Source organism: Gaeumannomyces tritici, assembly GCF_000145635.1.
Source record: "Gaeumannomyces tritici R3-111a-1 unplaced genomic scaffold supercont2.1, whole genome shotgun sequence".
Lineage (NCBI taxonomy): Eukaryota > Fungi > Ascomycota > Sordariomycetes > Magnaporthales > Magnaporthaceae > Gaeumannomyces > Gaeumannomyces tritici.
In genome coordinates this window covers 7,735,407-7,760,340 of record NW_008804545.1, presented here as the reverse complement: position 1 = coordinate 7,760,340, position 24,934 = coordinate 7,735,407, and the positions used below count along the sequence as shown (strand labels likewise).

General features: G+C 60.7%; 11 protein-coding genes and 1 non-coding gene across 12 annotated transcripts; 5 read left to right on the top strand and 7 right to left on the bottom strand.

Annotated features, from left to right (window-relative positions):
* The first annotated feature begins 19 nt into the window (after positions 1–19).
* GGTG_02477 (hypothetical protein) lies at positions 20–3,274 on the top strand. Its single transcript, XM_009220249.1, has 2 exons — positions 20–527; positions 711–3,274. The coding sequence occupies exons 1-2, from the start codon at positions 390–392 to the stop codon at positions 2,937–2,939; spliced, it is 2,367 nt and encodes a 788-aa protein (XP_009218513.1). The 5' UTR covers positions 20–389; the 3' UTR covers positions 2,940–3,274.
* Positions 3,051–6,285, bottom strand: GGTG_02476 (alpha-glucosidase). The gene has a single exon (XM_009220248.1). The coding sequence runs from the start codon at positions 6,242–6,244 to the stop codon at positions 3,332–3,334; it is 2,913 nt and encodes a 970-aa protein (XP_009218512.1). The 5' UTR covers positions 6,245–6,285; the 3' UTR covers positions 3,051–3,331.
* Positions 6,286–6,779: 494 nt separating this feature from the next.
* On the bottom strand, positions 6,780–7,775 carry GGTG_02475 (hypothetical protein; the record flags this gene model as incomplete). The annotated part of the gene is made up of 1 exon (XM_009220247.1): positions 6,780–7,775. One exon carries the CDS (start codon positions 7,773–7,775, stop codon positions 6,780–6,782), a length of 996 nt encoding a protein of 331 aa, XP_009218511.1.
* A 402-nt stretch (positions 7,776–8,177) lies between these two features.
* On the bottom strand, positions 8,178–8,582 carry GGTG_02474 (hypothetical protein; the record flags this gene model as incomplete). Its single annotated transcript, XM_009220246.1, has 1 exon — positions 8,178–8,582. A coding segment is annotated over one exon (405 nt), but the record flags the coding sequence as incomplete, so codon positions are not given.
* A 227-nt stretch (positions 8,583–8,809) lies between these two features.
* GGTG_02473 (hypothetical protein) lies at positions 8,810–10,432 on the bottom strand (the record flags this gene model as incomplete). Its single annotated transcript, XM_009220245.1, has 1 exon — positions 8,810–10,432. The coding sequence occupies one exon, from the start codon at positions 10,430–10,432 to the stop codon at positions 8,810–8,812; it is 1,623 nt and encodes a 540-aa protein (XP_009218509.1).
* An 822-nt stretch (positions 10,433–11,254) lies between these two features.
* Positions 11,255–12,319, bottom strand: GGTG_02472 (hypothetical protein; the record flags this gene model as incomplete). Its single annotated transcript, XM_009220244.1, has 2 exons — positions 11,255–11,712; positions 11,788–12,319. 2 exons carry the CDS (start codon positions 12,317–12,319, stop codon positions 11,255–11,257), a joined length of 990 nt encoding a protein of 329 aa, XP_009218508.1.
* Positions 12,320–13,135: 816 nt separating this feature from the next.
* GGTG_02471 (hypothetical protein) lies at positions 13,136–15,469 on the bottom strand. Its single transcript, XM_009220243.1, has 4 exons — positions 15,044–15,469; positions 14,823–14,966; positions 14,708–14,755; positions 13,136–14,632 (listed from the first exon to the last, which is right to left on the bottom strand). Exons 1-4 carry the CDS (start codon positions 15,203–15,205, stop codon positions 13,544–13,546), a joined length of 1,443 nt encoding a protein of 480 aa, XP_009218507.1. The 5' UTR covers positions 15,206–15,469; the 3' UTR covers positions 13,136–13,543.
* Positions 15,446–18,033, top strand: GGTG_02470 (inulinase; the record flags this gene model as incomplete). The annotated part of the gene is made up of 6 exons (XM_009220242.1): positions 15,446–15,546; positions 16,198–16,483; positions 16,556–17,088; positions 17,153–17,431; positions 17,515–17,768; positions 17,825–18,033. The coding sequence occupies 6 exons, from the start codon at positions 15,446–15,448 to the stop codon at positions 18,031–18,033; spliced, it is 1,662 nt and encodes a 553-aa protein (XP_009218506.1).
* A 159-nt stretch (positions 18,034–18,192) lies between these two features.
* GGTG_20041 lies at positions 18,193–18,280 on the bottom strand. Its single transcript has one exon. It is a non-coding gene; the product is annotated as a tRNA-Thr (tRNA).
* A 1,410-nt stretch (positions 18,281–19,690) lies between these two features.
* Positions 19,691–21,408, top strand: GGTG_02469 (alpha,alpha-trehalose-phosphate synthase 1; the record flags this gene model as incomplete). Its single annotated transcript, XM_009220241.1, has 3 exons — positions 19,691–19,997; positions 20,074–20,446; positions 20,523–21,408. 3 exons carry the CDS (start codon positions 19,691–19,693, stop codon positions 21,406–21,408), a joined length of 1,566 nt encoding a protein of 521 aa, XP_009218505.1.
* A 337-nt stretch (positions 21,409–21,745) lies between these two features.
* On the top strand, positions 21,746–21,976 carry GGTG_02468 (hypothetical protein; the record flags this gene model as incomplete). Its single annotated transcript, XM_009220240.1, has 1 exon — positions 21,746–21,976. One exon carries the CDS (start codon positions 21,746–21,748, stop codon positions 21,974–21,976), a length of 231 nt encoding a protein of 76 aa, XP_009218504.1.
* A 1,257-nt stretch (positions 21,977–23,233) lies between these two features.
* GGTG_02467 (hypothetical protein) lies at positions 23,234–23,983 on the top strand (the record flags this gene model as incomplete). Its single annotated transcript, XM_009220239.1, has 1 exon — positions 23,234–23,983. One exon carries the CDS (start codon positions 23,234–23,236, stop codon positions 23,981–23,983), a length of 750 nt encoding a protein of 249 aa, XP_009218503.1.
* Positions 23,984–24,934: the final 951 nt, after the last annotated feature.

The window sequence follows — 24,934 nt, the reverse complement described above, 5'->3', positions numbered from 1 at the left end:
TTTCTGCCGAGACTTGCTTCTCCGAATTCCCTCGAGTCCTCTGCTCTGGCGCCAGGCCGTTTGCCCGCTACGGTTTGGGACATTCCAACGCAATTTTATTACGTACGAGCGAGTTGCCGTCCCAGGAGGGCAATTCTTCCCTTCCCTCAGCACCCTCACCGGCCGAGCGAGCCCACGCTGGGCAATGTAGCCCGACCCGCCAGCACGTCAATCCAGCGGCTGCTCCGGCTGGCTGTGCCCGCTCGCAGGCTCCGCTGAGGCATCCACCACTGACGTCCAGCCCTGAGCCGCCGCTGTGCCGCCGCACCATCGGCCCGCCCCAGCAGCCACGCGAGTTTAGCGCAGGTGTCTGCCCGTGCTGTGCTGCACCCGCGAGGCTTCAGCATCAGATGGCCCGTCCCGCAATGCCGTCGCTATCTTCAAGCAGCAGTGCCGCCGGCCCCTCCCACCGCGCCCAGGGCGGTGTGCCGCCCAAGCAGAAGAAGACGAGGTCGAGGAACGGCTGTCAGCAGTGTAAACTCAAGCGGGTATGTTTGCTTGGCGACTGTTTATTCTGTCTCTGTTGTCCCTGTTCTGTCCTACGGCAAATGCTGTGCGCTGTTCTCTAATGCCTCGAGTGCCTCCGCTCGCCCACTGTTTCACCTCCACTCCCGGTTCCTGTTGCTCCTGCTGATGATGATGTCGACACTGCCGCGTAAACTTCCCAACAGCTTAAATGTGACGAGACCAGGCCCGCCTGCCTCATGTGCACCAGGGCTGGGCGGAAATGCTCCGGCTACAACCAGGAGTTTCGCTGGTCCACAAAGCACGAAAAGGCCCTCGACTCGGGCGCGTCACGCGAGCCATCTAGTTTTGGCACTCTTCTGACAGCCGTGTCCAAAGTCTTGACCATAGAGCCAGCACCTCCTGGCCACCAGCCAGCAGTTCAGAAACATGCCGTCCAGCAGCCGCCACGGTCCCTTCCCATCCAGACCGTTTCTCCCGCTGCCGCTGCCGTGCCTCCGCCTGCTATTTTCCCGCAACTCCAGACGCCCCTTTCCTCATGTGCAGACCTCGACCTCTTGTCACCCACAAGTTCTGCTGCTGCCACCTTAGACTTGTCTACGTCCGGCCCTGAGGCGTATCCAGGCGAGAACATAGGGCTGCCGCTACAAGGGTTCCAGTGCCATGCTTGGGATACGATCCCTCCCGAAGATGGCGTCGCCACCCTAGGGACCGTCGGCATATATGGTAATAATTTGCAGCTGTTGCCATCACAGCCGGTGATGCGACCGACCTTCCACCTGCAATGCGGCACACTGCAACCCCTGCTCGCCGAAACCCCTGAAGCCTTTGCGCCTTGGGTTCCACGCTCTATCATGGACCGCAACTCGATGCTTGTCGAGGAGTGGTTCAAACATGTCTGCACCATCTGGTCGTGCTTCGACTCGGATCTCAACCTCAACCGCAAGATCGCTGCCAACGCCTGGGCCCGGTCTGAATCCGTCATGAGGTGCATGCAGAGCATGGCCGCCACCTGTCTCTCGTCGCAGATGCCCCAGATGCGGCGTGTCGCCATCGCCTCGCTCAAGGGTGCCATATCTTCCATCAAGACCGAGCTGCGGCTCGCCGGCCCCGCCATCGACCGTGGCGTCTTCCCTGCCGACCTGCTTCTTGCGCTCTGCTGCGTTGGCACTGCCGCCTGCTGGATCGACCCCAAGCAGCTTGCCGCGCGTTTCCTTCGTGAGGCTCGCAATCTCATGCACCGCCTCAACCGTGGCGCCAGCGCCGGCTTCTTGCCGCCCGAAGACCGCGAATCCCTCGAGTTCTTCAACAACAGCATAATTTACTGGGACATGCTGGTCGCGGTCGTCTCTGATGACGATCATGACACATCGGGCGATCCTGGCAGCGAGGGCAACCTCTTGCTCCTCCGAGCTAGCTATTCCCCTGACCGCTCCGGTCTGATTATCCCCCACCCCTGGACAGGGACCTGCGCGGCCGCACAGCGCCTGTTTGCACGATCCATTCGGCTCTGCCGGCGCTTCCGCGGCCACCTGCGAGGTCGCTCCATCTCGACGGGCGCCGCGCTGCGCACGGCGCTCCGATACATCGGTGAGGCACAGGGCCTCGAGGAAGAGCTGCTGGAACTCGAGCAGATCAGTGCCGAGCACGTCGCAGACACGGGCGACCGGCTTACCCCACGCGAGCACATGGTCGACGTCGCCGAGGGCTACCGCCTGGCCTCGCTGCTGCAACTGTACCAGACCTTTCCGGATCTTGTTGTTCGCCGCCTGCCTGAGGACGTGAGCGGGGACGGGCACGTCGTACCGTGGGATCGCTGGGTGGTGCCGTTGAGTCTCAGGCTTATCGGCACGCTCAAGAGGGTGCCACCAGACTCTGGCACTCGATGCATCCAGCCGTTGCTGTATATCACTGCCAGTACGGGGCTAAAATTCGACATGGAAACGATGACGGCGGGACTACAGCAGCAAAGACAATCTATGCAGCAGCTACAACAACAAATCCAGTCGGAACAAGCGATACCGGCCGTAACATTACATGAGTCGGCCAGGGACCCGACTCTACCCCAGAATGGTATGGGGGTTTCCATGACGCCGATGGCCGAGACAGAGACTGCCGACATTGAGTTGGATCAGGCGCTCTCCTCCCTGGACGCTCCCACGGACGACAACGACGACATTGGCAACGTCCCCGACATCAAGACGCTCCTTCAGGTACCGCTGACCAAGATGTCGATCGAGGTCAGCCACGCGCGCCAGTTCGTGCTGGAGCGACTCAGCGGGCTCGAGCACAGCCTGCCCCCGGCGCCGGTGCGCGTGGCCAGGGATCTCGTCACAGCCGTCTGGGCCGCCTACGACGCCGAGCCACCCGGGTCTAGCCACGCGCACTGGATTGACATCATGGAGGACCAGGATCTGAAGACGATTTTTGGATGATGGTAGTTTCTTTATCGGCGGCTAATTGTGTCTCGGGGCCGCCTTCTATGCCGTGGAAATCATAGCGTGGTTTTGTGTTCCCAAAGCGCTTGATGCAAGGCGGAACTTGTGCAAATGGGATGGCTTCTTGTTTTTTTTGCTGGAGTTGGAATATTTTGGCATGTCATGGGACAAATTCCCGGGATATGTATGATGGATGAATGGCTTGGATCGGGGCTTTGATAGTCTTCCTGGATACGCGGGCATGTGTATGCAAACCATTGACTTTGGCGCCAGTCGGGTGTAATCGTCTGAAGAACAGTATCTATTTGTAATGATTTCACGTTGTTTCGGTACAGTCGATGTTCATCTCATGGGTGCAGGTTGTATAGATAGTCCAGCATGCCCTGCAATCACGAAAAGGTAAACCCAAAATCCTCCGTCAGCGGCCAGGGCCCCCTGACGGTGACGGCGCCCGTCTTCTCGTCGAACTCGGACCCCGGGATGCCCGGGTCCCGCTCCTGCCCGAGCACGACGACCTCCTCGACCGCCAGCCCCGTCTCGAAGCCCCAGGCGCGCGCGGCGGCCGAGAAGGCCTTGCCGTCCCACGTAAACTCCAGGTCCGTGACGGCGTCGCCCGGGTGCAGGCTCTCGCCGTCGTCGAGGTACAGCGACCCCCTGGCCGTGCCGCCGTGCAGCCCGGGCGCGACGAGCAGCACGAAGCCCTCGTCGGCGCGGAGGGTGGCGGTCGAGTTCGCGTCGCCGCGGGCGCGCAGCGGCACGACGGAGCCGCCGCGCACGTGGACGGGTATCTCGTCCCAGCCCACCCCCGCGCGCGTCACTGTTCGCCCCTCGCCGCGGACGGGCTGGCGGGTCCAAAAGTCGTAGAAGAGGTCGTCGGGCAGGTAAAAGGTCACGTCGGTGGCGTCGTCGTCGACGACGGGCGAGACGAGCAGGGCGTCGGACAGGAACCACTGGGTCTCGACGGCGGTGCAGCGCGCGTCGGCCGGGTAGACGAACCACAGCGGGCGCACGAGCGGGTCGCCGTCCACCTCGGCCTGGCGGCGGAGCGCCGTGTACAGGAAGTCGAGCAGGCGGTAGCGCGCGCGGATGGCGGCGCGGGCGGCGGCGGCCACGCGCGGCCAGAGGTAGAACTCCTGGTGCGGGTCGTTCAGGTCGGCGTGGTTGCGGAAGAAGGGCTGGAAGGCGGCGGCGGTGGCCCAACGCGCGCACATGTGCTCCTGGGCGGTGCCGCCGAAGCCGCACACGTCGGAGCCGACGAGGGGCATCTGCTGCAGGGCGGCGGCGTTGAGCATCTGGGCGATGGCGAGGCGGTAGTCGCTCCACGTGGAGCGGTTGTCGCCGAACCAGTGCGCGGCAGCGCGCCCGGAGCCCGAGAAGGTGCTGCGCGTCAGGACGAAGGGGCGGACGCCCGGGCGGCGCGCCAGCAGGGCGTTGCGCGTGGCGACGGCGACCATGGTGCCGTAGAGGTTGTGCGTGTCGTGCTGCGTGGTGCCGTCGGCGTTGGTAATGTTGGTGTAGATTGTCCTGTCGCTCAGCTCGCCCTTGCGGTTCTCGATGCGGTAGGGCGGCGTCAGGAGGTCGCGGCCGGGGATGCCTTTCATCTGGCCCCTGGGAGCCTCGGGTGGAGGAGTGGTCGAGCGAGGAAGTAACTCTCTATCCCAAGAGGCTTCGTCGATCATCATGGCCTTGTGAGTGGCGGCAACTTTATGACCCGGCTGGAATTCAGGTGGGAACCCGGCGATGGGGCGGCCAGTGTTGGGACGCGGGGCGTGGATGGGCGCCGGCGGATTGTTTTCGTCCTTGGCCACCTTTTCAGGTATGCAGTGGACGTCGTGGCAAAAGTTGGAGGCCTCGTTCATGTCGTTCCACAGGCCATCAACGTCCATGCCCGTTCCCGGGTCGAACCAACGTTTGATCTCGTCGGTCCACCAGTCCTGGGCGCCCGGGGCAAAGAAGTCGGGCCAGACCACCACGCCGGGCCACTGGACGCCAAGGTGGTCACTGCCGTCGGCGGCCTTAAGGAAGGCGTCCTTGGCACGGCCGCGGTGGTACGGGGTGTAGTCGTCGGCGCGGGCGATGCCGGCGTCTAGCATGGTGACGAAGCGCTGGCCGCGCGAGTGCAGCGTGTCCACCAGGAGGCGCATCATGTGCAGGGGGAACCGCTCGGGGTCCAGCGTGAAGTCGCGGCGGAGATGCATCGAGTCGATGTCGGACCACAGCACGTCGAGCGGGATGTTGGCGGCCGACGAGTTGGCGACGACCTCGGCCAGCATGAAGACGTCCCAGTAGCCGTACTTGCACTGGTGGATGCCGAGGGCCCAGTAGGGCTGCATGGCCGGCAGACCGACCACCTCGGCGTACTGCCTGCTCGCCTCGGCCGGGGACGGGCCCGCCAGGAAGTAAAAGTCCAGCACCCCGCCGAGGAGGGCGTATTCGAGATACTGGCCGTCCTCGGGGGTGCGGTGGATCTTGACATCCATCCCGTTGGCATTACGGAGGAAGACGGCGTGCGTGCCTGACCCGGGCCTGTGGTCATAGTACACTGGGTGGGAGCCGTAGAGGTTGTACTCGGGCGGGGTGAAGGCAAAGTCGGCATTCCACAGCGTGCGGCTGTAGTTCTCGGTCGGCATGCGGAGCGACCCCGCGTACTCGCCCAGGCCGTACAGGTTCGGGTCCTCGGGCAAGGCGGTGCGGAGACGGACCAGCTGGGTCTCAAACACCAGGGGCTCCCTGGACGTGTTGAACAGAACCTCGCCCGACTCGGCCCTAGTCACGGCGAAGGAGAAGGGCCGTTCGACCAGATGGAAGCGGAGATGGGAGTCCTCTGCAGGGCTCTTAGTGTTCTTGGGGCTCGGCAGCACCGCCTCCTGTATCTGGTAGGCATCTAGGGCGGTATCGTAAATCTTTACGTGCAGACGCCGGTCGGTCTGGTACTGCACCAGCAGCTTCAGCTCTGGGATGTCTTGCCCAAAGGCGTTGCAGCCAGGGCCAGCAAGGCTCAGGTCCGCGGTGAGGGAGGAGTCCGTTTGGACGACATTGGACGCCGCGTAGCCTGGGCAACTTGCAATGGCTGCCGCAAAGTCATTCGAAGGGGGGTGCTTTCTGGGGACGTCACCGGACGGAGAGACGGGATAGCCGAGCGCTGAAGGCGACAAGAGAAACCACGAAATGGTAGCTGCGCCCAGGGCAAAGGCGGCCAGTTGTGTCACCCTCCTCGTTTTTCTCTTGTCCTCGGCGAGTCTCGCACCGGCAACGTAGTCGCCAACAAAGCGGTACCCGCCGCTGGTTTTGGTGTCTGCCATGGCTTGGACAGGCTGGATGGCTTGACAGTTGGGAACTGGCGTTCAATGGAAGGTCTATCCGAGCACGCTGGGCGGGGATTTTAAGACGGGTTGAGCGGGCACTTGCGGGCACTGGCGGGTTGCCACATGCGGCCCGGGTTTCAGTCGACCCACTGTCAATGCCACCATGCCCCCCATGATTGGCGATCCTAGCGCCTTGCAGCGCTAAGCAAAGCGGGGGCCGCCTGCTGTGGGTGCTGGCTGGGTCGGTCCAGGGCAGGGCTCAACGGCACTCTTGAGGGTAAGCCTTACTTGAGAGGTCTGATGGCAGACAGCGCGACAGCATGGTAGGAAAGGAATAAAGTCAGGTACGGGATTGGATTATATCAGAGTAGCTAAACTCAATGAAACTTGGGATAAGAACCAGCGTGGTTGAGACAACTTTTGCCCTTTCGTCTCCTCGGCCTAGACATACGTGGCCGGGTGCTTGGCCAACCACATATTGGGCCAACAGAAAGCTACTGCGAGCTGCAGACAACATGCACCGTCAAATACTCTACCTAAGGACGATCATTTCCGACTCCGCATTCGGCAAATCCATGCCTTCGCCCCTCATGAGCCCCATAACGATGCATTCGCCAACAAGTTGGTAGCCATCGCCAGCCGGACGGATGGCGTAGGGCAGCGTCATGCCGTGTAAGATACAGATCAAATCGCCCTCCTCGGCCACCGGCGGCAGCCATCCTATCTTGTCTTTCTCCGTGCGGCCGAACCGTCTGTTCACCCTGTCGCTCATGAGATACCTTATGAGGCGCGTGGATTGCAGGCCCGACAGCGCGATACAGGCAGCCAGCGCGCGGTCCATGTTATCATATGCTGCAATTTTCCGTAGACGCAGCTGCTCAGGGAATTCCTGGTCCAGCACTCCTGCCATCGAGAGTGCCTTCTCCTGGATTGGGGGGTCGTGGAGCAGTGCCTCTCGGAAAGCTTCCTCGGCCTTGGTCCTCCCCCTTCCTGGGGACTGGGCAATGTCTATGCATTCCTCCATCCACTGGAAAGTCTGTCTAGCTGCGTCTTGCAGGTCGTCGTCATGCCCTGGCAACATCATTTTCTCGATTTGACGGGCGCTCTCGAGGCCTCGACTGCTCGATCCAAGCCGCTGCAGCTTGTCGACGATGCGACCCCGGATCGCCAGGGTATTCCTGTCTTTGTCCAGCCTCGTGTCCAGGGCCGAGTGCCCGGATGCGCTGTGCTGTCCACGCTCGAACAGTGTAAACTGCATGGACAAGGTGACGCCCTCTCGGCCCACCAACAGGCTCTCGAGGTTGGGCACCCAGGAATGCACACGGCGGTCCAGGGGCGTGAGGTAGAGGAGAAACCACAGCCGCTTGAGGCTCGCGCTATCCGACACGGAAGCGTACGCAAGCCGTTGGCAGACCGTCTCGATCCGCTCGCTGTAGTCGATGATGTCAAACTTTTCTGCATCGGACGCCATCCCCACCAGTGCAAAAACTTGGTCGCGAATGTCTTTGCATCCGAACTCCAGCGTCATCGCCAAAAGATGTAGCAACGGCTCATGGCCGTTTTTGTGAGAAGCAATCTTCATCAACACTGCAGCTCTCTGATGCTTCGATGCCGACACGTAGAACTCGGCTTGACAAAGTTTCGGCGTGTTTAGGGTAGGGCAAGCCGTCTGAAGTTCGAGGATGAGCAGCCAGGCAGCCAAAAAACACCATGGAAGGCACTTCCTGCCCGCCATCAACACCGGCTTCTGCGATTTGGCTAGCTCCTGGATGATCCACTTTCGTGAAAACCAGGGGCGCTTGAGCAAAGCGCAGATGTCTAGAAAGGCCTGATGATCGGAGGTGAACATTCCCGATCCCTCTCGTGGTGTTGGCAAACCAGAACTAGAACTCTCTAACTTTAAAAAATCGTCTCCGGCGATGCGCAGATGGCCAAAGGCCCTCAAAACCTCAGGCGACTCGTCACCAAGCCAGATTGCCGTTTCCCTCGCCGCGGCATAGACATGAGCCATAATCTTGACCTGTTGGGTGCGCTCTGGCACGTCCGCCTGGTTGATGCAAAGCGCATCAGCCCAGATGAGGGTTTTTTGATCGGCAGACCGGAGATGCTTCAAGGCGCTGTGTAATTCTGGCCCAATTTCGGCCTTGAAGCCATCAAGGTAGATTCTCTGCCGGGGCTCCGGGCAGCCCCATGCGTATGACAGCGCAGTGAAGTCGGGCACATTGTCGAGGGAGGCTGTGACCAGCACGCCGGTCAGGACGTCGGCATCGATCCCGGGAACGAGCCTCAGGAGGCGGATTGAGCGAGGCTCGAGTGTGGTATACCGGTATTCCATCCCGTGTGGCTGTTTGGCTTGCAGTAAAGTGAGGGCAAGAGCGAGAACAGGATAGGGTGAGGACAGGGTGAAGCGGGAGCGCAGGCTAGAAGAGGGCTGAGCTGAGGGGTGAGGCCTTCCCCACCTCCAGTTGCCCGAGTTGAGGGGGCTGCAAATCAGCCGTCGAGCGACGTGTAAAAAGGTGCCAACACATACATACACCCATGACCTCGAACCCCGAATCTGCCTTACGGATTGGCATTCCAAGGCACTCCACGCAGACACGAATCGTCCACCTCGCTCGAGCTGATATTCACCGCCGTCCTCCCCCTCCACGCGAACCGCATCATGGGCCCACCCTCCATCGCCGGCGTCGTCTGCGGCAGCCACCCACGTTTGCGCAGCCCGTCAACCGGGTCCGAGATGAAGGCCAAAACATAGTCCTGCATGGCCTCGCTCACCCGCGTCAGCTCGGCCGCGTCGTCCGGGCCCAGGCCGCCGAGCCGGCGCGCGTACGTGCCAAACAGCAGCGGCAGGTCGATGCCGTGGTAGGCGCCCATCCACGGCAGCGGGCCCAGGCTGCCCGTGTAGTTGCCCGCGAACTGGTACCGGTAGGTGGGCAGGCCGGCGCGCGCGCGCGCGTCGGTCGTGTTGCTGACCACGCAGTTGAAGCCCACCGTGCCCTTGTCCACCTCGGCCTGGTCGGGCCCCTTGGCCACGTTTTCCTTGGGGTAGCGTATCCGCGACGCCTGCTCGTTGGCCGTCGTCGACACGAGCGCCGGCACCCGCGGCAGCCTCCCCGCCGCCGCCCGCGCCATGGGGTTGGAAAACACCACCACCTCGTCTGCCCGTGGCTTGAAGTTGAGCCCCGGCTCGGTGCGCTGGTCGCCGTACCGCCCGACCACGTTGGTCAGCAGCGTTTCCGGCACCTGGCGCATGCACTCGAGCTCGGCCGCGCCGCCGTCGTCGTCCTCGCCGGCAAAGTCGCAGCCCACGCGGCGCGCCACAAAGGTGAAGTTTGTGTGATCTGGGTCGCTGGTGCCCGGGATGTACATGCCGGTGCCCGACATGAGGAACAGTCCCGCGGCGACAAAGTCGTCGGGGAACGCGAACCCGGCCATGTCGGCCAACACGCCGCCCGCGCTGTGGCCCCAGAGCGTGATCCTGTCCCGATCCCCGCCAAAGGCCGCGACGTTGGCGTACACCCACCCCAGCGCTGCGTGGACGTCGAGCACGCCCGCGTTGTTGGCGCCGTCCGCGTCGCCTGCCAGCCCCGCCGCGTTGGGGTAGCCGTAGACGCCGAGGCGGTACTGGGCCACGACGGCTATGTGCGCCCCCGACCGCGCCACCCACGGCGCCGGGTTCTGGTAGGGGATGTCGATGCCGCCCACGGTGTAGCTGCCGCCGGGGATGAAGAGGATCACGGGCAGCGCCGCGTCGGCCCGCACGTCGGCCGGCGTCCACACGGCCAGCGACAGGCAGTCCTCGGACGACGTCTGGGCGCTGGCCCCGGCCGTATAGGCCTGGCCCTCGCCCACCCGGAGCTGGAAGTCGGTCATGTTGGCGTTCCACAGCGACTCCTGCCCCGACAGGAACTGCGCGCACGGTGGCGGGAACCGCCGCGAGAAGCGGTGGCTGCCGCCCCGCGAGGGCGGCACCGCCACCGGTGGCCGCCACCGCCGCCTGCCCGTCGGCGGGAGCGCGTAGGGGATGTTGCGGAACTCGCGCACGCTGCCGTATTCCGGGTTCTGCATGCCGATGTACGTCCCCGTTGTCGTCCGGGCTGTGAGCTGGGCCCGGGAGGGAGGGGATGCGTCTGCCGCGAGTCCCCCCCATGAGAGTGCCAGAAAAGGGAGTGTCGGCAGCCTCATGATTGCGCGTTTTGGTGGACCGAATACCTTTTTGTTTCGCGCGGTGCTATTCGCCCAAGGTCACCACCGTTGCGGAATTTTCGGTTCGCAAGGCAGTCGACCTCAACTTATGCAAATAACCCAACCCTCGCCGGCATCACTAGCCTAACACCAGATTGCCAGGTTATCGGCATCGACAGCCTCGACAACATCGACTCACTGCCGCTCTTCCGTGCCAGCAATCGCGTGCCGCTCGGCTTCCCGCCTCACGACATTGGTAGCCAGTCGCAGGCCGCCCAGAGGTGCGGGGCAAGACGCAGGCAATATCGCGAACGCCAGAAAGTGACCTTGCTATGCAGCTGCCGGTGCCCAGCTGACGCTCCAGCTCCTGCCACATGAAGAAGGTGTGAAGCGATGTCGTCGGCTCACAGAACCAAACAGGTACCCCCGGTGCTGACATCCTTTGTCCAAACCCCTGCCTCCATGCCAACTAGACCTTTGCAACCTCCACGTCCAAACGACATTCCGCCAAATCGGCGACGATTTCTTGCTCCCCCGCGCCAATACCCACGTCTTGGCATACGGCTTCCAACCACCGCTCAACCGCTTCCGTGGGCTTGAAGTCTTTGAACAGTTTAGCAGTGGCTTCGGTATATACTTTTTGGATCGGTCGGAGGGTTATCGCGCAGGGGGCGTACAACTCGCAAATCGAAGGGATCACGGCTTGTAAAACGAGTTGTGCCCATGTAATCGCCCCAGGTGAAGTCTTCACTATTGCACCCGTAACCGAGGTCCCTTGTGTCTGGATCCAAAGCCCTCCAATCTCGTTGGGATTCCGGCGCTCTATTCTCCTGTGTCTCCCAGGTCGCTCTCCGCAGAGTGACCTAGACATCCCTCGGGATCGTCACAGTCGACGGTGGCGACGCACGACGGCTCACTCAAACCAGGGGCCTCTTCATCGGGCAGATCCTCGCAGCAGGGGGCATTCCGGAGCCTCTCCAACACTCGCTGGCTCGATTTGCCATCGAATTGGATCATCGGATAAAGCTCGACCCCGGCAAACATATCCCACAAGTCCTCTTCCACCCCTTTATGTTCGTCGTATATTTCCAACATTCGGGTGAGCGGCGTCATTGGCGGTTTCACCCGGGCTCTGGCAAAGTCAGGATGGCCGTCCGGGTCCGGCCAGACGGTGGCGATGGAGAGTTGGCGGGTTCGACCGTAGGCGACCCGTGCCGACCCAACTGTTTCGAAGGCTTTAACGGCGTCAGCGTAGCCGCACCAATGGATATCTTTAAGGGCTTTGGTTTAATAATCCAATAAGCAGTAGACAGTTTTCATGTTGCGGAACGTTCCGATAAAGTTCCAAATCAAACCCTTGCGGTCGTTATCGCCATCCATGCTCCATATATAGCCTGCGCGGTCTAAATCGATATGATCGACGGCGAGACGCTCGACGTGGTCCGAAAATCCGGGGATTATGTATTCGGCATTCCTAACCAGAAACGGCCCGAACCGTCGCATATCTTCGGGAGTACAGCTTGTCCATAGGTGTGAGCTAATTGCCAAGATTCGCGCGGCTACAACATCCCTGGTCCTGTCGAAGCGAACCAGCCCATTCACCGTCTCGCCCTTGATGGTAAGCGTGTCGGGAAATGCCTTGAGCGCAAGCTGGCGACACTCGTGGTTGGTCGCCAGAGTCGCGTTGGCAGAGCGCACACGGGCGGCCAAGTAGCGGCCGGGGAGGACTTTCCAGCGGCAGTCCTCAAGGTCTGCCAGCTGGAGCCGGAACTGGAAATCCAATACGCGTGGCTCCACGACTGTCGCGAGGAAGTAGTGCAATACGCGGCAACGCAAATCGGTCGGCAGGAAGGCCGGGGCGTCACAGCTGCTGTGGGATTCCGACATTTCTGTCTTGTTGCGGCTGTGAGGTTGAGCCGTGTCGACAGATTGATCCCCTCGTGTCGGGGCAGCGGATGGAGCACCTGAACTTGCCCTGATCTTGCTCTCCTGCTGGCAGTTGGCCGTCCTTCGGATCAGCCCAAGATGAGACGATGACGGGTGAGAATTTTATTTTTGGGCCGAGAGTTGAGGCTTAGCACAACATGGAACATTGGAGCACAGCCAAGGGCACACACCAGCCAACCTAGAACCAACAAACAATATAATGGGGGGTCGATCTGTACTTGAGCGGTGCCTTCACTGGAGCTTTCCCCCGGTAGTACCCAGTCATCTCTGGGTGGAGGTGGGCGGGGCATGCGGGCTGAGTCCCTGTGACCGCCTTGCACCCCGAGCAGGCCTGGCGCCGTTGGTAAAGGAAAGCCCGCCACTCACAGCCAGCCAAAGGCCCACCGTGGGAAGGGCCAGGACCACTCGAAGCCCATCGTTGCCAGCCCTCCGAAGGCGACGCCGGTCGGGAAGAGTCACGGCCCTGGGAAGTCTACCGCGGTCAGCCAACCAAAGGCAAAGACTGACCCCAATCCTGACCCTGGGAAGAAGGGCAAGGGCAGCGGCAAGGCAGCTGGTGCTTCTCGCTAACTTCGCCTCTGTTGACAATTGAGGTAGGCAGGTGCTACTGTGGAAAATACGGTGGTGGAGGAGGAGCAAGCTCGGCCGCTGGGAATGCCTTGGGGTGCGTGGCGTCTACAGGTCAGGTTATTGTTTTATAGCTTTTTTATATACCACCGGATACGTATACCAGCACAAGGATGGCAAAGTGCAAGATTGGGAAAATAAAACGGCTGCTTCAATCATGTGTACGCGAATCCCGGCCGCTGTCTTTGGCATGTCTCTTGTCGGCAGTAGTATACTGGGAGGATACGATGGGCCCGTCGGTTGTCTAAGTATTGATCCCATGCATCACGTAGTCCTCGCGATGCCAGACCCGACATCGCCGGAAGGAAATGGGCAATTGTATACCTATTTACCCGTTCATACTGGCTATTAACCACCCGCCTTAAACCGAGGCCACAACCGCAGTCCATTCCAGGTGGCCAAGGCGGCACCGAGGATTACAAGTCGCGGCGCTACCAGCAGATGTTATGTCCAACCTTTACGCCGCCATCACACCGGAGTGCGAAGGGCACGACGCCAAACCAACCAACCAATCCAGAGTTTCCCACCACAACCGCTTTACAGCGGCGTGGCATCCACATTGTGCATCGCCCGCGAGAAGCGGCAACCTTTCGCGGGCCCGGGACACTCAGGCGTGGGGCAGCTGTGGCCGGCCAGACACTTGGGGTCGGCGCAGTTCAAGCCCCGATTGCAGCACGAGAGCCGGGCCACAGCCTGCAACGTGTGTACCCAGGGCCCGTAGACCCGCTCCCCGTGCTTGTTTTTGCAGTCTCCGAACTTTTCCATCCAGGAACACTCCCCCAGCAGGTGGAAGCTGTGGCAGAGCTGACGGTTCTTCATCCGGTTCAGGTCCTTGGCCGAGCACTCGATCGGCAGGTCCACACGCTGCCCGTGCCGGTTCTTCCGCACTTTGCCGAGCGGGGCGGCGCTGCCATCCCCGTTGGAGGAGGTCGGAGTTTGGTTCGTGTCCCCGGACGGCGGGGCAGCGGCGGTGGCTTGCGGCGGTGATTTCTCCCGCGCCGCCACGTCGGAGGAGGCTGGTTTGGCTGAGGCGGGAGCAGCGTTACACACGTAGTCGGACGAGGGCGTGGCCGGCGGCGTGAGGTGCAGGGACAGCTTCTCCCTCCGAAACACGCCATCCATGGTTGCCACGCGGAAACGGTTCTTGATCAACGCCAACTCGTGCGCGAACGGCGGGCCCTGAAGTAGCGTGATGCGCCCACAAACCGCATCGTCGCCGACGTGCTGCCCCAAGAGACGCGCGTAGCCGTTGTCGGCGGACGCACCGAACAATATCTGGCGGCAGTGAACGTCGTCGAGGCCGAGGCGGAACAAAGCTTTGATCTTTTCGTCGGCGCATTCTTTGCCGTTGCCGGCGTCGATAAAGTCGCACAGCGGATCCAGCATGTTGAACCCACGGACGAACTCGTCGACGGAAGCCGAGGGGACATCTGGGAAGATAGTGCACGTGTCCTTGTAGACCTTGGCGAGGCCTTTGAGGTTGGCATACACACGCACGACGACCTGGAGGCGTGGATCCTTGCCTTCATCGGCCAGTGCGTCCAGCTGCGACTTGACACCTTGCTTGAGGCTCTGCGCGGCCCGGCGGCCACCGTCGAACCCACCCTTGATGAACTCATCCTGGAACTGCGCATGGGATGGCTAGTGTCAATCTTGTTCCCCAGAGGCGGAGGCGTTTGAGGGAATACTGGGGAGGCTTACTAGCATGCAGTCGCCATCCACGAGAACCAAAGCAAAGGAGCACCGCTCCTGAGAAATAGAAAGCCAAGGTTGTAAGCAGAGATCGAGGCAAGGCGGAGAAGTTGGAGCGGCAAACCTTTGCTTGAACCAGAGACTTGTTGGAGCTCGTTGCGTCCTCCAAATTCTTGCGGTAGAGGTCTTTGAGCATCCGTTCCTCCTTCAGGCTGCGCTCCATTTGCTTTAAATTGTCCTTGAGGTCACCCACACGAGTGAACAGGGCCTGTTTGAAGATGGCAATTTGTCGTAAGCAGTCAATCTAAAGTTCAGTACTGCGTCTACCCATGCTGGAATTCTCACCTGGATCACAGCATTTTTCTGCTCGTCCTGGCTTTTGCACGTCTGCCACGACGCCAAAAGCTCTTCCAGCTGTTTATCAGGCTCTTCCATGGTGTTCGTAGGGTCCGGTGCGTTCTTGGAGCAAGCGACAGGGGAAAACCACAGTGGACAACGACTGCCCATTCCCCATTTCGTGCAAACCAAACTCTAGTGTGCTAGGTAGGTACCCGACCTAGGTAGATGGCTGGGATAGAGTTGCGGTGGGGCTGCTGGGGAAAGGCTGGAGGCACAGGAATGTTGTTGTTATACCTGATCGCTGCTGCCTCAGTCCAACCAAACAGTTCCTTTTATGTTTCCTGCTTCCCGTCCACCCATGCAGGAGGCTGTCGGACCGGGTCGCGCTAAACGGCCAACACATCAGCAATGGTGCCACGTCGAGGGACAGACAAGGCGCTCGCGCGCGGCAAACCGGAACTAGTGTGGGGTAATAGGCCCCCAACGGCCAAGTTTGGTGCTGCCCGAATGTGTACATGATACATGCGAAATGTGATGCTCTAGAGCAACCAGTTGATGTAATAGGCGAACGCACTAGACAGCCGCGATGCCTTCCCTTCAGCCACCTCAAAGGACCAGGAATGGTTGGCAATTAAACAATGGGAGGGAAAAAGAAGCGGGCTTTAATAGATTTCATTCAGTATCCGTTCATTGGCAGGATTGTCCTCTCCACGACAAGCTTGGATGAGACGGCTGCTCGCTCCCAACGCCCTGACATGCATTCGCGCGTTCGAATCAGCACCATCGGACCAAGAACGAAACACGAAGAGTTTGCTTAAATTTAGATGGAGCTCACAGGATAGCTTGCCAGCTCGAGTCTCCCGGGTCCGGCCCCGAGACCTCCATGGCAGAGTCTCCAGCAGAGCCATTGCCGCGTCTGCCGACCTAGATGCTCCTCCCGGTCCCCCGCTGCGGCGCTTTGACGCTAGCGCCTCCAAGCCATGAAGCCATGAAGCCGACGGGCACCAAAAGCAGTTCATCCCAAGTGATAGACGGCTGAACAAAGGAAAAGGCGACGAGAGGGGCTACGCGCAAGCAAGCTTTTCCAATTGCTCGTCTCTGGTCATATGCCTTTGCGTGAGCCTTGAACCTCTGGCATTGCTCGCTCTCCTCCAACACAGAAGATTCGGAGCCAACTACGCAGTCGGGCTGCCACTACTTTACCCACTCTCCATCATCGCTCGCGGGGCGGCAGCCGACGACCTCGCTACTACGGCTAGGATGCTGCCGGATTCCCTCCGAGCATCCGCTACTCTGGCAATCATCGTCGCCGCGGCGGCGTCGCCACTCACATCCACAGGAGCGTGGGCTCGCCAACAGCAGCAACATGCCAGACACTCCCCAGCAATCGCTCGGTCGCTCGGCGTGCCAGAGGCGGGGGACTACACGGGCGCGCTCCGGCCGCAGGTGCACTTCTCGGCGCCGCAGAACTTCATGAACGACCCGAGCGGCATGTTCCTGGACGGGCACGGGCTCTAGCACGCCTACTACCAGCACAACCCGACAAGGCTGTCGGCCGGCAACCAGCACTGGGGCCACGCGACGAGCCGGGACCTGTACCACTGGGAGAACCAGCCGGAGGCGCTGTCGCCGCCGCCGCGGGCTCGCGCGTCCGTCCTCTCGGGCAGCGTCGTAACGGACCCCAACAACACGCCGGGCTTCTTCCTGGACCGCGACAGCGGCGTGGTGGCCGTGTTCACGCTGGCGGAGCACGCCGAGGACGACGGCACGCCCGGCACGCAGACGCAGGCGCTGGCCTACTCACTCGACGGCGGCTACTCGTTCCGGCACTACGACGGCAACCCCGCCATCGACGGCGACGACGGCCAGCTCCGCGACCCAAAGGTCGTCCGGCACGAGAACCGCTGGGTCATGGTGCTCGCGTACGCGCGCGAGCCCGCCGTCGGCATCTACTCGAGCCCGGACCTGCGGCACTGGACGCACGAGTCCAACTTTTCGCGGCACGGCCCGCCAGGCGCGCAGTGGGAAAGCCCGAACCTGGTACAATGCAGGTGCGTAACGGCGGAGGAACCGCTCCGCGCCGGCAGGCCTGGGTGCTAGTGGTGTCGGCGCAAGGGGGCGGGTCGGCGACGCAGTACTTCCCTGGCGAGTTCAACGGCACGCACTTTTCGCCCTGGGACGGCGCGACGCGCATCGCCGACTTCGGCAAGGCAACTACGCGGCGAAGTACTTCTACGGCCTGCCCGAGGGCTCCGACGCCGTCGGCCTGGGCTGGGCCTCCAACTGGCAGTACGCCGAGCGCGTGCCCATGGGCCAGCTGGAGGGGTGGCGCGGCGGCTTCACGCTGCCGCGCGTCCACTACCTGGCCAAGGCGCCGCGCGTTGGTGGACCATGGTCAACGAGGTGCACGGTGGGCTGGCGCCGGTCCTGGGTGGTAGCGGCAGCCAGCAGCCACGGCCGCCGCTAGACAACTGCAGCTTCGACGGCGGCGGGGCGGCAGGTCCAGGCGGGCAGGGTGACGGGCGGACGGCGGCGCTGGGGCCGGGGGAGTCGGGGTCCGGGGCGTACTACATCGACGCCAACGTGACGGGGCTGGACGCGGCGAGGCTAGGACCAGACGCGCAGCTCAACTTCTCGCTGTCGTCGCCGTCGACGGGCGAGGCGCTGCGGTGGGGCATAGACTTTGGCGGCGGCATGGCCTCTGGATCGACCGGTCTGGGGCACGCGCTCTGTTCGAGGACGACGTCTCCGTCACCGACAAGTTCTCCATCGCCGACGTGTGGGAAGACGGGCCGGGGGCGCCGGCGTGGCGGATGCAGGCGGTAGTGGACCGGAGCATCTTCGAAGTGTTTGTCGACGGCGGCATCCACGCGGCGACAGTGCTGATCCTCCCGGCCAGCGTGTTGAATGAGTTTGAGGTCAAGGTTGGAGGGCTCTCGCCTGACGCTAGGGTGAGCATCGCCGTGAACGGCCTGGAGAGCGTGTGGAAAAGCTAGGAGAAAAGAGAGACCAGGTGAGATGTTGTACGATATGACTGGGTGAAAGTTCCGGGCAAAAACGAATGCTTGTTTGTGAGCGAGAGAGTGAGTGATGCCTCAAAATATGACAATGGCTGACAGATCATATTCCCCGAACATGCAAAAAGTCAAGTTAGCTGCCCCCACCCAGGATCGAACTAGGGACCTTCGGTTTGAATGGATCAGAGGATACAAGACCGACGCGCTACCACTACGCCATAAGGGCCAATCATTGACTGATGGTTGCTGGGCTCCCTTGGTCCACCTATGTTTGGAGTAGGCTGCCCTTCCCACCAGTTGACAGGGCCCTTTGTCATGAATAATCTTTTCCCAGTTCAAATTGCAAGCTGATCGATCACCTTTGCCAGCCATTTTGGCGTTGAAAACGCCATTTCGAAACCACGCACCAACCATGAGTTCAAATCGGCCAACAAACGGCCTCTGGTCCGCACCCGTCAGCCTTTTGAGGGATATTCTCCCCGCAGATAAAGCCACCTCCTGGCTCACTTGTGGCCAGATGATTGGCCCCGAGTCTCCCAAACGCCCGAGTCCGTCGCATCACTTGGAACTGCGGCCCGGTCAGGTCGGCGTAAATAGCCCAAGCTTCGAGAACGGGTGGGAGGGAGCTTGGGCCTCGCCTGCTGCGCTGGGCGCTTTTGTGGTGGAGCACGCAGTGCGACAGCAACAGCTCCCCGGCTTTTTTTTTCCTGCCGGGAAGTTATCGTGGCATCGCGCGACGCTCAAGCGACGGACCCGTTTGGCTAAAAGCCGGGCAGGCGAGCGCGTGCTTGACCGGCTGCTGTAAGACGTGCATCGATGACGTCCTGGCCTGGTCTGGCCTGGCATTCTGTGCCGACCAGCCAATGCACTCGCTCTTGGGATTCGGGGGAATCGAGGAGGACCGATTTTCAAAAGGCTCCACGCGGGAATAGCGCGCTTTCCCGCGGCTGCCCCTGTAAGTTGGGAGTCAACATTACGTAGTAGACATCCAGAGTGCTCCTTCCCCGTCTGTGAGCATCCCCGCCATTCCATCAAATCCATTGCTTGCGCTTGCGCCCGCCCATATCTCCATCAGACCGCAGCTTCCCTTTGTTGCTGCTGCCGCCTGCCATCTTCTTGTAAACTTGCTCTGCATCTGCTGCGAGTACTGATCGAGTTCTCACGCGCCTGGATTTTTGTTCTTTAGGCGGCAAGCATCCGCGATCATCGCATTGGCTGTAAGTCACGGATTTTCCCAGTCAGCTCCTCCTGTCGGGCCTCAAACTGTTTTTGGGGAGCACAGATTACCCCGCCATCCTCCCCCAGCTCCCGACCTGTCGCCGCCGCCCCTTAACCTCGACGCCAAATTCTTCCCGAAGCGACACCCGTTTTTGTCAACTCTCGCCACGCCGTCGGCCCACCCCTGGCTCGGCTCAACACTGTAGCTGCGTCTATACGTACTGCGAGGAGTGTACTAATTCGAAGCTGGCCCGAAGCTCTTACTTGCTATTGTCGCGCCCGATATATAGGTTTCCGCTTATATACAGCTCCGCCCCACGCCCCAAAGCCCTCGTCGGCGCCGGCGATCCCCCCTTGCTTCGACTTGCCAGCTCGCCTCAGTCCCTTCTCCACCCTCGTCCATAACGCCAGTGTTACAATGGGCAGCGTCGACGGAGATGAAAGGGCCCTCGGAGGCCGGCTCCTGCTGATATCCAACCGCCTCCCCATCACCATCAAGCGCTCCGACGATGGCCAGTACAGCTTCTCCATGTCCTCGGGCGGCCTCGTCACGGGCCTGAGCGGTCTGTCCAAGGCAACCAGCTTCCAGTGGTACGGCTGGCCTGGACTCGAGGTCCCCGACGCCGAGGCCGGTCCGCTGGTCAAGAGGCTGAAGGACGAGTACGGCGCCCACCCCGTCTTTGTCGACGACGAGCTCGCCGACAGGCATTACAACGGATTTTCGAGTGCGTACCGATCAGCCCTGCAAACCAGCATGCCACTTGGTTGAATGTGACTGACCAAATTCTCCGCGACGAGCAGACTCGATCCTGTGGCCTCTCTTCCACTACCACCCCGGCGAGATCACCTTTGACGAGTCTGCCTGGGCTGCTTACAAGGAGGTGAACAGGCTGTTTGCTCAGACTGTCATTAAGGATGTTCAGGATGGCGACATGATCTGGGTTCACGACTACCATCTCATGCTGCTGCCCGAGATGCTCCGCGAGGAGATTGGCTCCTCCAAGAAGGACGTCAAGATAGGCTTCTTCCTCCACACCCCCTTTCCCTCCTCCGAGATCTACCGCATCCTGCCTGTCCGGGAGGCTCTGCTCAGGGGCGTCCTTCACTGCGACTTGCTGGGCTTCCACACCTACGACTATGCCCGCCACTTCCTCAGCTCTTGCTCCCGCATCCTGTGAGTTGCCCTGTTTTGTCCTTTTATACATGACCCCTGTTTCCCAGCGAGATGTCAACAGCTAACGAGGAGACAGCTCGGCACCCACCACCCCCAACGGCGTCGAGTATGCCGGCCGCTTCGTTACAGTCGGCGCATTCCCCATCGGCATCGACCCGGAGAAGTTTGTCGAGGGTCTCAAGAAACCCAAGGTCATGGAGCGTATCGCAGCACTAACACGCAAGTTCGAGGGTGTCAAGCTGATTGTCGGCGTCGACCGGCTTGACTACATCAAGGGCGTGCCGCAAAAGCTACACGCGCTCGAGGTGTTCCTCACGGAGCATCCGGAATGGATCGGCAAGATAGTGCTGGTCCAGGTGGCTGTACCCAGCCGGCAGGACGTGGAGGAATACCAGAACCTGCGCGCAGTCGTCAACGAGCTGGTGGGGCGCATCAACGGCAAGTTCGGCACCATCGAGTTCATGCCCATCCACTTCCTGCACCAGTCGGTCAGCTTCGACGAGCTGGCGGCCCTGTATGCCGTCTCAGATGTGTGCCTGGTGAGCTCGACGCGCGACGGCATGAACCTGGTCAGCTACGAGTACATCGCCACTCAGCGCGACAGGCACGGCGTCATGATCCTGTCCGAGTTCACGGGTGCTGCCCAGAGCCTGAGCGGCTCGCTTATTGTCAACCCCTGGAACACGGAGGAGCTGGCCAACGCGATCCACGATGCCGTCACCATGGGCCCCGAGCAGCGCGAGATCAACTACAAAAAGCTCGAGCGCTACGTCTTCAAGTACACGAGCGCCTGGTGGGGCCAGAGCTTCGTCACGGAGCTCAACCGGATCGCCGACGTCGAGGTCGAGTCCAAGGCAAAGCTCGCCCTGCGCAGCGCTGCCGAAACTGTCAAGAGCGGCGCACTGAAGGCGGCCGACGCTGTCTCTGACGCCATTTCAGGCGCTGTTGGAGGCAGCAGCTAAGTACGTGAAGGGCAACTACAAATAAAAAAGGGGTAAGGCGTCACGGCCTAAGAGTGGCGGCAACGGAATGGTATACCAAGAATTGACTTTCTTCTTGGCTCGCTTTCTGCCTTGCTAGATAAAGATGCCTTGTTTTCCCCTTCCTCTTATTTCTTAATTTTCTTGCGAGGGCGCGAGGCCCCTGTGTGTCAGTCTTGTCGACGCTGGTGTGAACGGCTCAGTTTCTTTTCGCTCCTGTCTCTGAGCTCTGGCATGGAGACACCTTTACGATTGCCATCGCAATGTCGCTTGTATTTATTTTATATCATAGGGTAGTTTCTTGGTAAAGGGGTTCACAATGCATAATCACATTACAAGCACGGGCACGGGCCTTTGGGTCCCACGCTCTGACGATATCGCCATACTTGCCAGCGCCAGTCGAAAGTCAGTGGAGATGTCAGGCGAGGCAGCCAAGGAGACGGCCAACGCACAAGGCGAGTGGAGTCTTCTCCCTCGATCCGAGTCACCTGAGGGCCACTGCATGCAAGAGCGCCTAGTCCTGGCCGAGGCGGTGTTTATGGAGGGCTGACCGGTCGTTTTTCAGCCTTGCATACATACATTTACGTGCTCGGGGTCAGGGCTATCTCTCTGGTACCTAGTTTCAACACCTCCCCCAGTTTTGTTGGCCCAAGAACCTGGCCTGACGGCCCAGAGGCGTTGGATTTGGCCGTTTCGGGCAGGGGGCATCGCCTCGGTCTGGGGGGCCTCGTGGGTGGCCGCAACCACCCGCAGCAAATCATGTCGATGCGCGGCGGCTACAGCCTCCCCAACGAGGGCGAGCTAAGTTCCTGGCTTTGTCGCATCCAATCCGGTCCGGGTTGTCGAGTTCATGTCCCAGGCGTCTCGTGGCTTTCTGGAATGGCCTGCCTTGAGACCTGCAGACGATCCGTTATTGGTTACCGGATGTGTGGATTTTGCGCCCAGAACCGCGGGCTTGGCGACACTCGCATAAACGCAGGGGTGTCCATCATCCAACATCCCTCCACATTCGGGCCTGAGAAGATGAAAAGAGATCACATGGAAGCTTCAAAATGTGTTGTAACTCGAATTTTAGCACATCTCTCGGTCGGCGCCGTCTCTACCCAGATGTGCGATTTCCTCCTCCCCATTCCCCAGAAATCGCCCCAAATCATGGCACATGTACGCGTCCTTTCCGCCTTTTCTTTTCGCCCGGCCGCCAGGTCTGGCCCCCCCAGAGGGAGGACAACGACCGCAGCCATGGACGGAAATGGCTGAGCACTGGAGATCTTTGGACTTTGCTGTCGTCCCGGGCCAACCGTGAGCTCGGCCAGGCCACCGAGCAGAGGCATCCGGTCTGCTGTTGATGGGATATAAGGGCACGCTGTTTCTCTCGTGTTATCCGAGCTGTGGTTTGTCCGATACACGCACTCGGCCACGCGCCTCTATACCATCACTCGTCTACTTGGCAACTTGCACGAGCAAACCCACTGCACACAATCACTCCCGTAGTTGATCAAGCAAACTACGAACGGGGGACATCGAGAATTGCCGTACAAGTATTATCACCAACACATCAGCTACGCGGAATCCTGATACGACAAGCAAACCACGGCCTCGAGGACTTGTTGCGTGTCGAGTCTCTCCGAGACACACGCCACCAGGCACAGCTTCGCGCTAATCCAAAAGCAGCGGCATCAACTCGATGCGCTCCTACCCGATCCAATGCCCATTCTGCGGATTCGACTACTCGGCCGACCAGCGCGGCTGCCCCTGGGACTGCACCACCCCGCGATGGCGCAGATCGACTGCAAGTAAGTTGTCATCCATGAACATCTGCCATCGTTTGGGGCCATCGCACAAGCTGACCAAGTCCTCGCCAGGCAACCGAAGCTGGGGCCCTAGCTGGGGAGACGCCTGGGGAGACGACCACGAGGACGAGCTCGACAGGGCCGCCGCCTGGGTCCGCGACCTGGTCGACGACGACGACTGGGATGCGGATCCGTACGGCCCTGCTCGTGAGGAGATGGACGAGGACGCTCGCAGGCCGCCCGGAGGCGACGGCGCGCGCGGCGCTCCCGCCTACGAGTTGGACATCGAGGGAGCCTTCGAGGGGCCCCGGGTCTACGAGCTGCCCGGCGACGACATGGACACCGCCGTCAGTCCCACGCTCTGCGAGGCGCCCGGCGACGACGGGGAAGAGGCCGCCGATTCCAAGGCCTGCGAGTGTTCGCGCGGGGGGCACACCGGAGACTCCCGGGTCAGCGCGGCGTCGGGTCGCAAAGACGACGCCGGTCCCGAGATCCCCGAGCTGGCCGGCAGCAACGAGCGTGGAGCTCCGCGGGCTCGCGGGCTGGCCGATGGGCAAGGGACTTCCACCCGGGCAGAGCGGGTCCGCCGATGGGGCTTGGAGGTGGATTTTTCCTGGGAACGCTCGTCGGCGAGGATGTCCAGCCGCTCCTTGAGGCCTCAGATGAGGATTTCTAGGCGCGGCGGGGACCAGGAGCCGTTCCTGTGGGAGGGCGAGTGGATGGGGGATGTGGACGACTGGTCGTGGGCTCCGTGGGCTACCGATTAGGAGGGTCAAGCGAGGGATCTACAACGATGTGACCTTGTGTACCAAGGGGCGACTTACTCAATATATTAAGATCTTTTTTTTCAAGGCCTCAAGATGCTTAACGAAACAGAATCCTCTCGACAGATCCCTTCGAGGGGGCCCACGATGATGTAATCTTGTGCGGCAAGGGGACAAAATCGGCTTAGAGAAAGAAGTCTCAACATATGAATTTTTTCGAGACCTCAAGGAGATGCTTAACGAAGCAGAATCTCCTCGAGGGATCCTCCGAGAGGCGCCCTATATATAGGTCTCTAGGTGGCCTGTGCAGAGTCCGAAGGTACGTAGCCCAGCCTCCAATTAGCAGCTGCGGCCTGCGAGGGACTGTAACTCTTGTAAGCGACCCAACCATCAGGCGCCTGGTTAGTACGGTTTCCTCATAGGCCAACAGGCGGCCAACAGGCCTGCTGTAAGTCAGAGGGGTCAATCCCCGTGTGACACATTAGTTTTCAGCGTCACCTTCTCGTCGAGGCGCTAAACCCTCTTTGCTTCCTTGAGAACGTGCCAGTCGGAGGGAAGGGGGGCGAGATTTCTGGTTTTATAGATCATAGATTGTAGAATAGGTTTTTGTACTAGGTGTAGAACAGGAGAAAACCACCTGCATTTTGGGGTTGGTACCGCAGAATAAACCGGATCCAGAGGCTTAGCAGAAGGAACGTTTATGGCAGAATGAGATTGTCTTCTCTAATTTATTCGACAAATACAGTCGCTATGCTTTCTAAAGCACGAGAGAAACAAGCCTAAAGGTACTTCGAAAAGGCAATTTAGATAGTCCTGTGGCTGGAATATGTAGAGAATGAAAAACCCGCACTATGCAGCCTTCTTGTGCGCCGCACGCGGGCTTGGGCCGGCACTCTGCTTGCCTTAAATTAGTCAGCGCGGAAGGCAGGCAGACGAAATCGTGGGGAACTGACA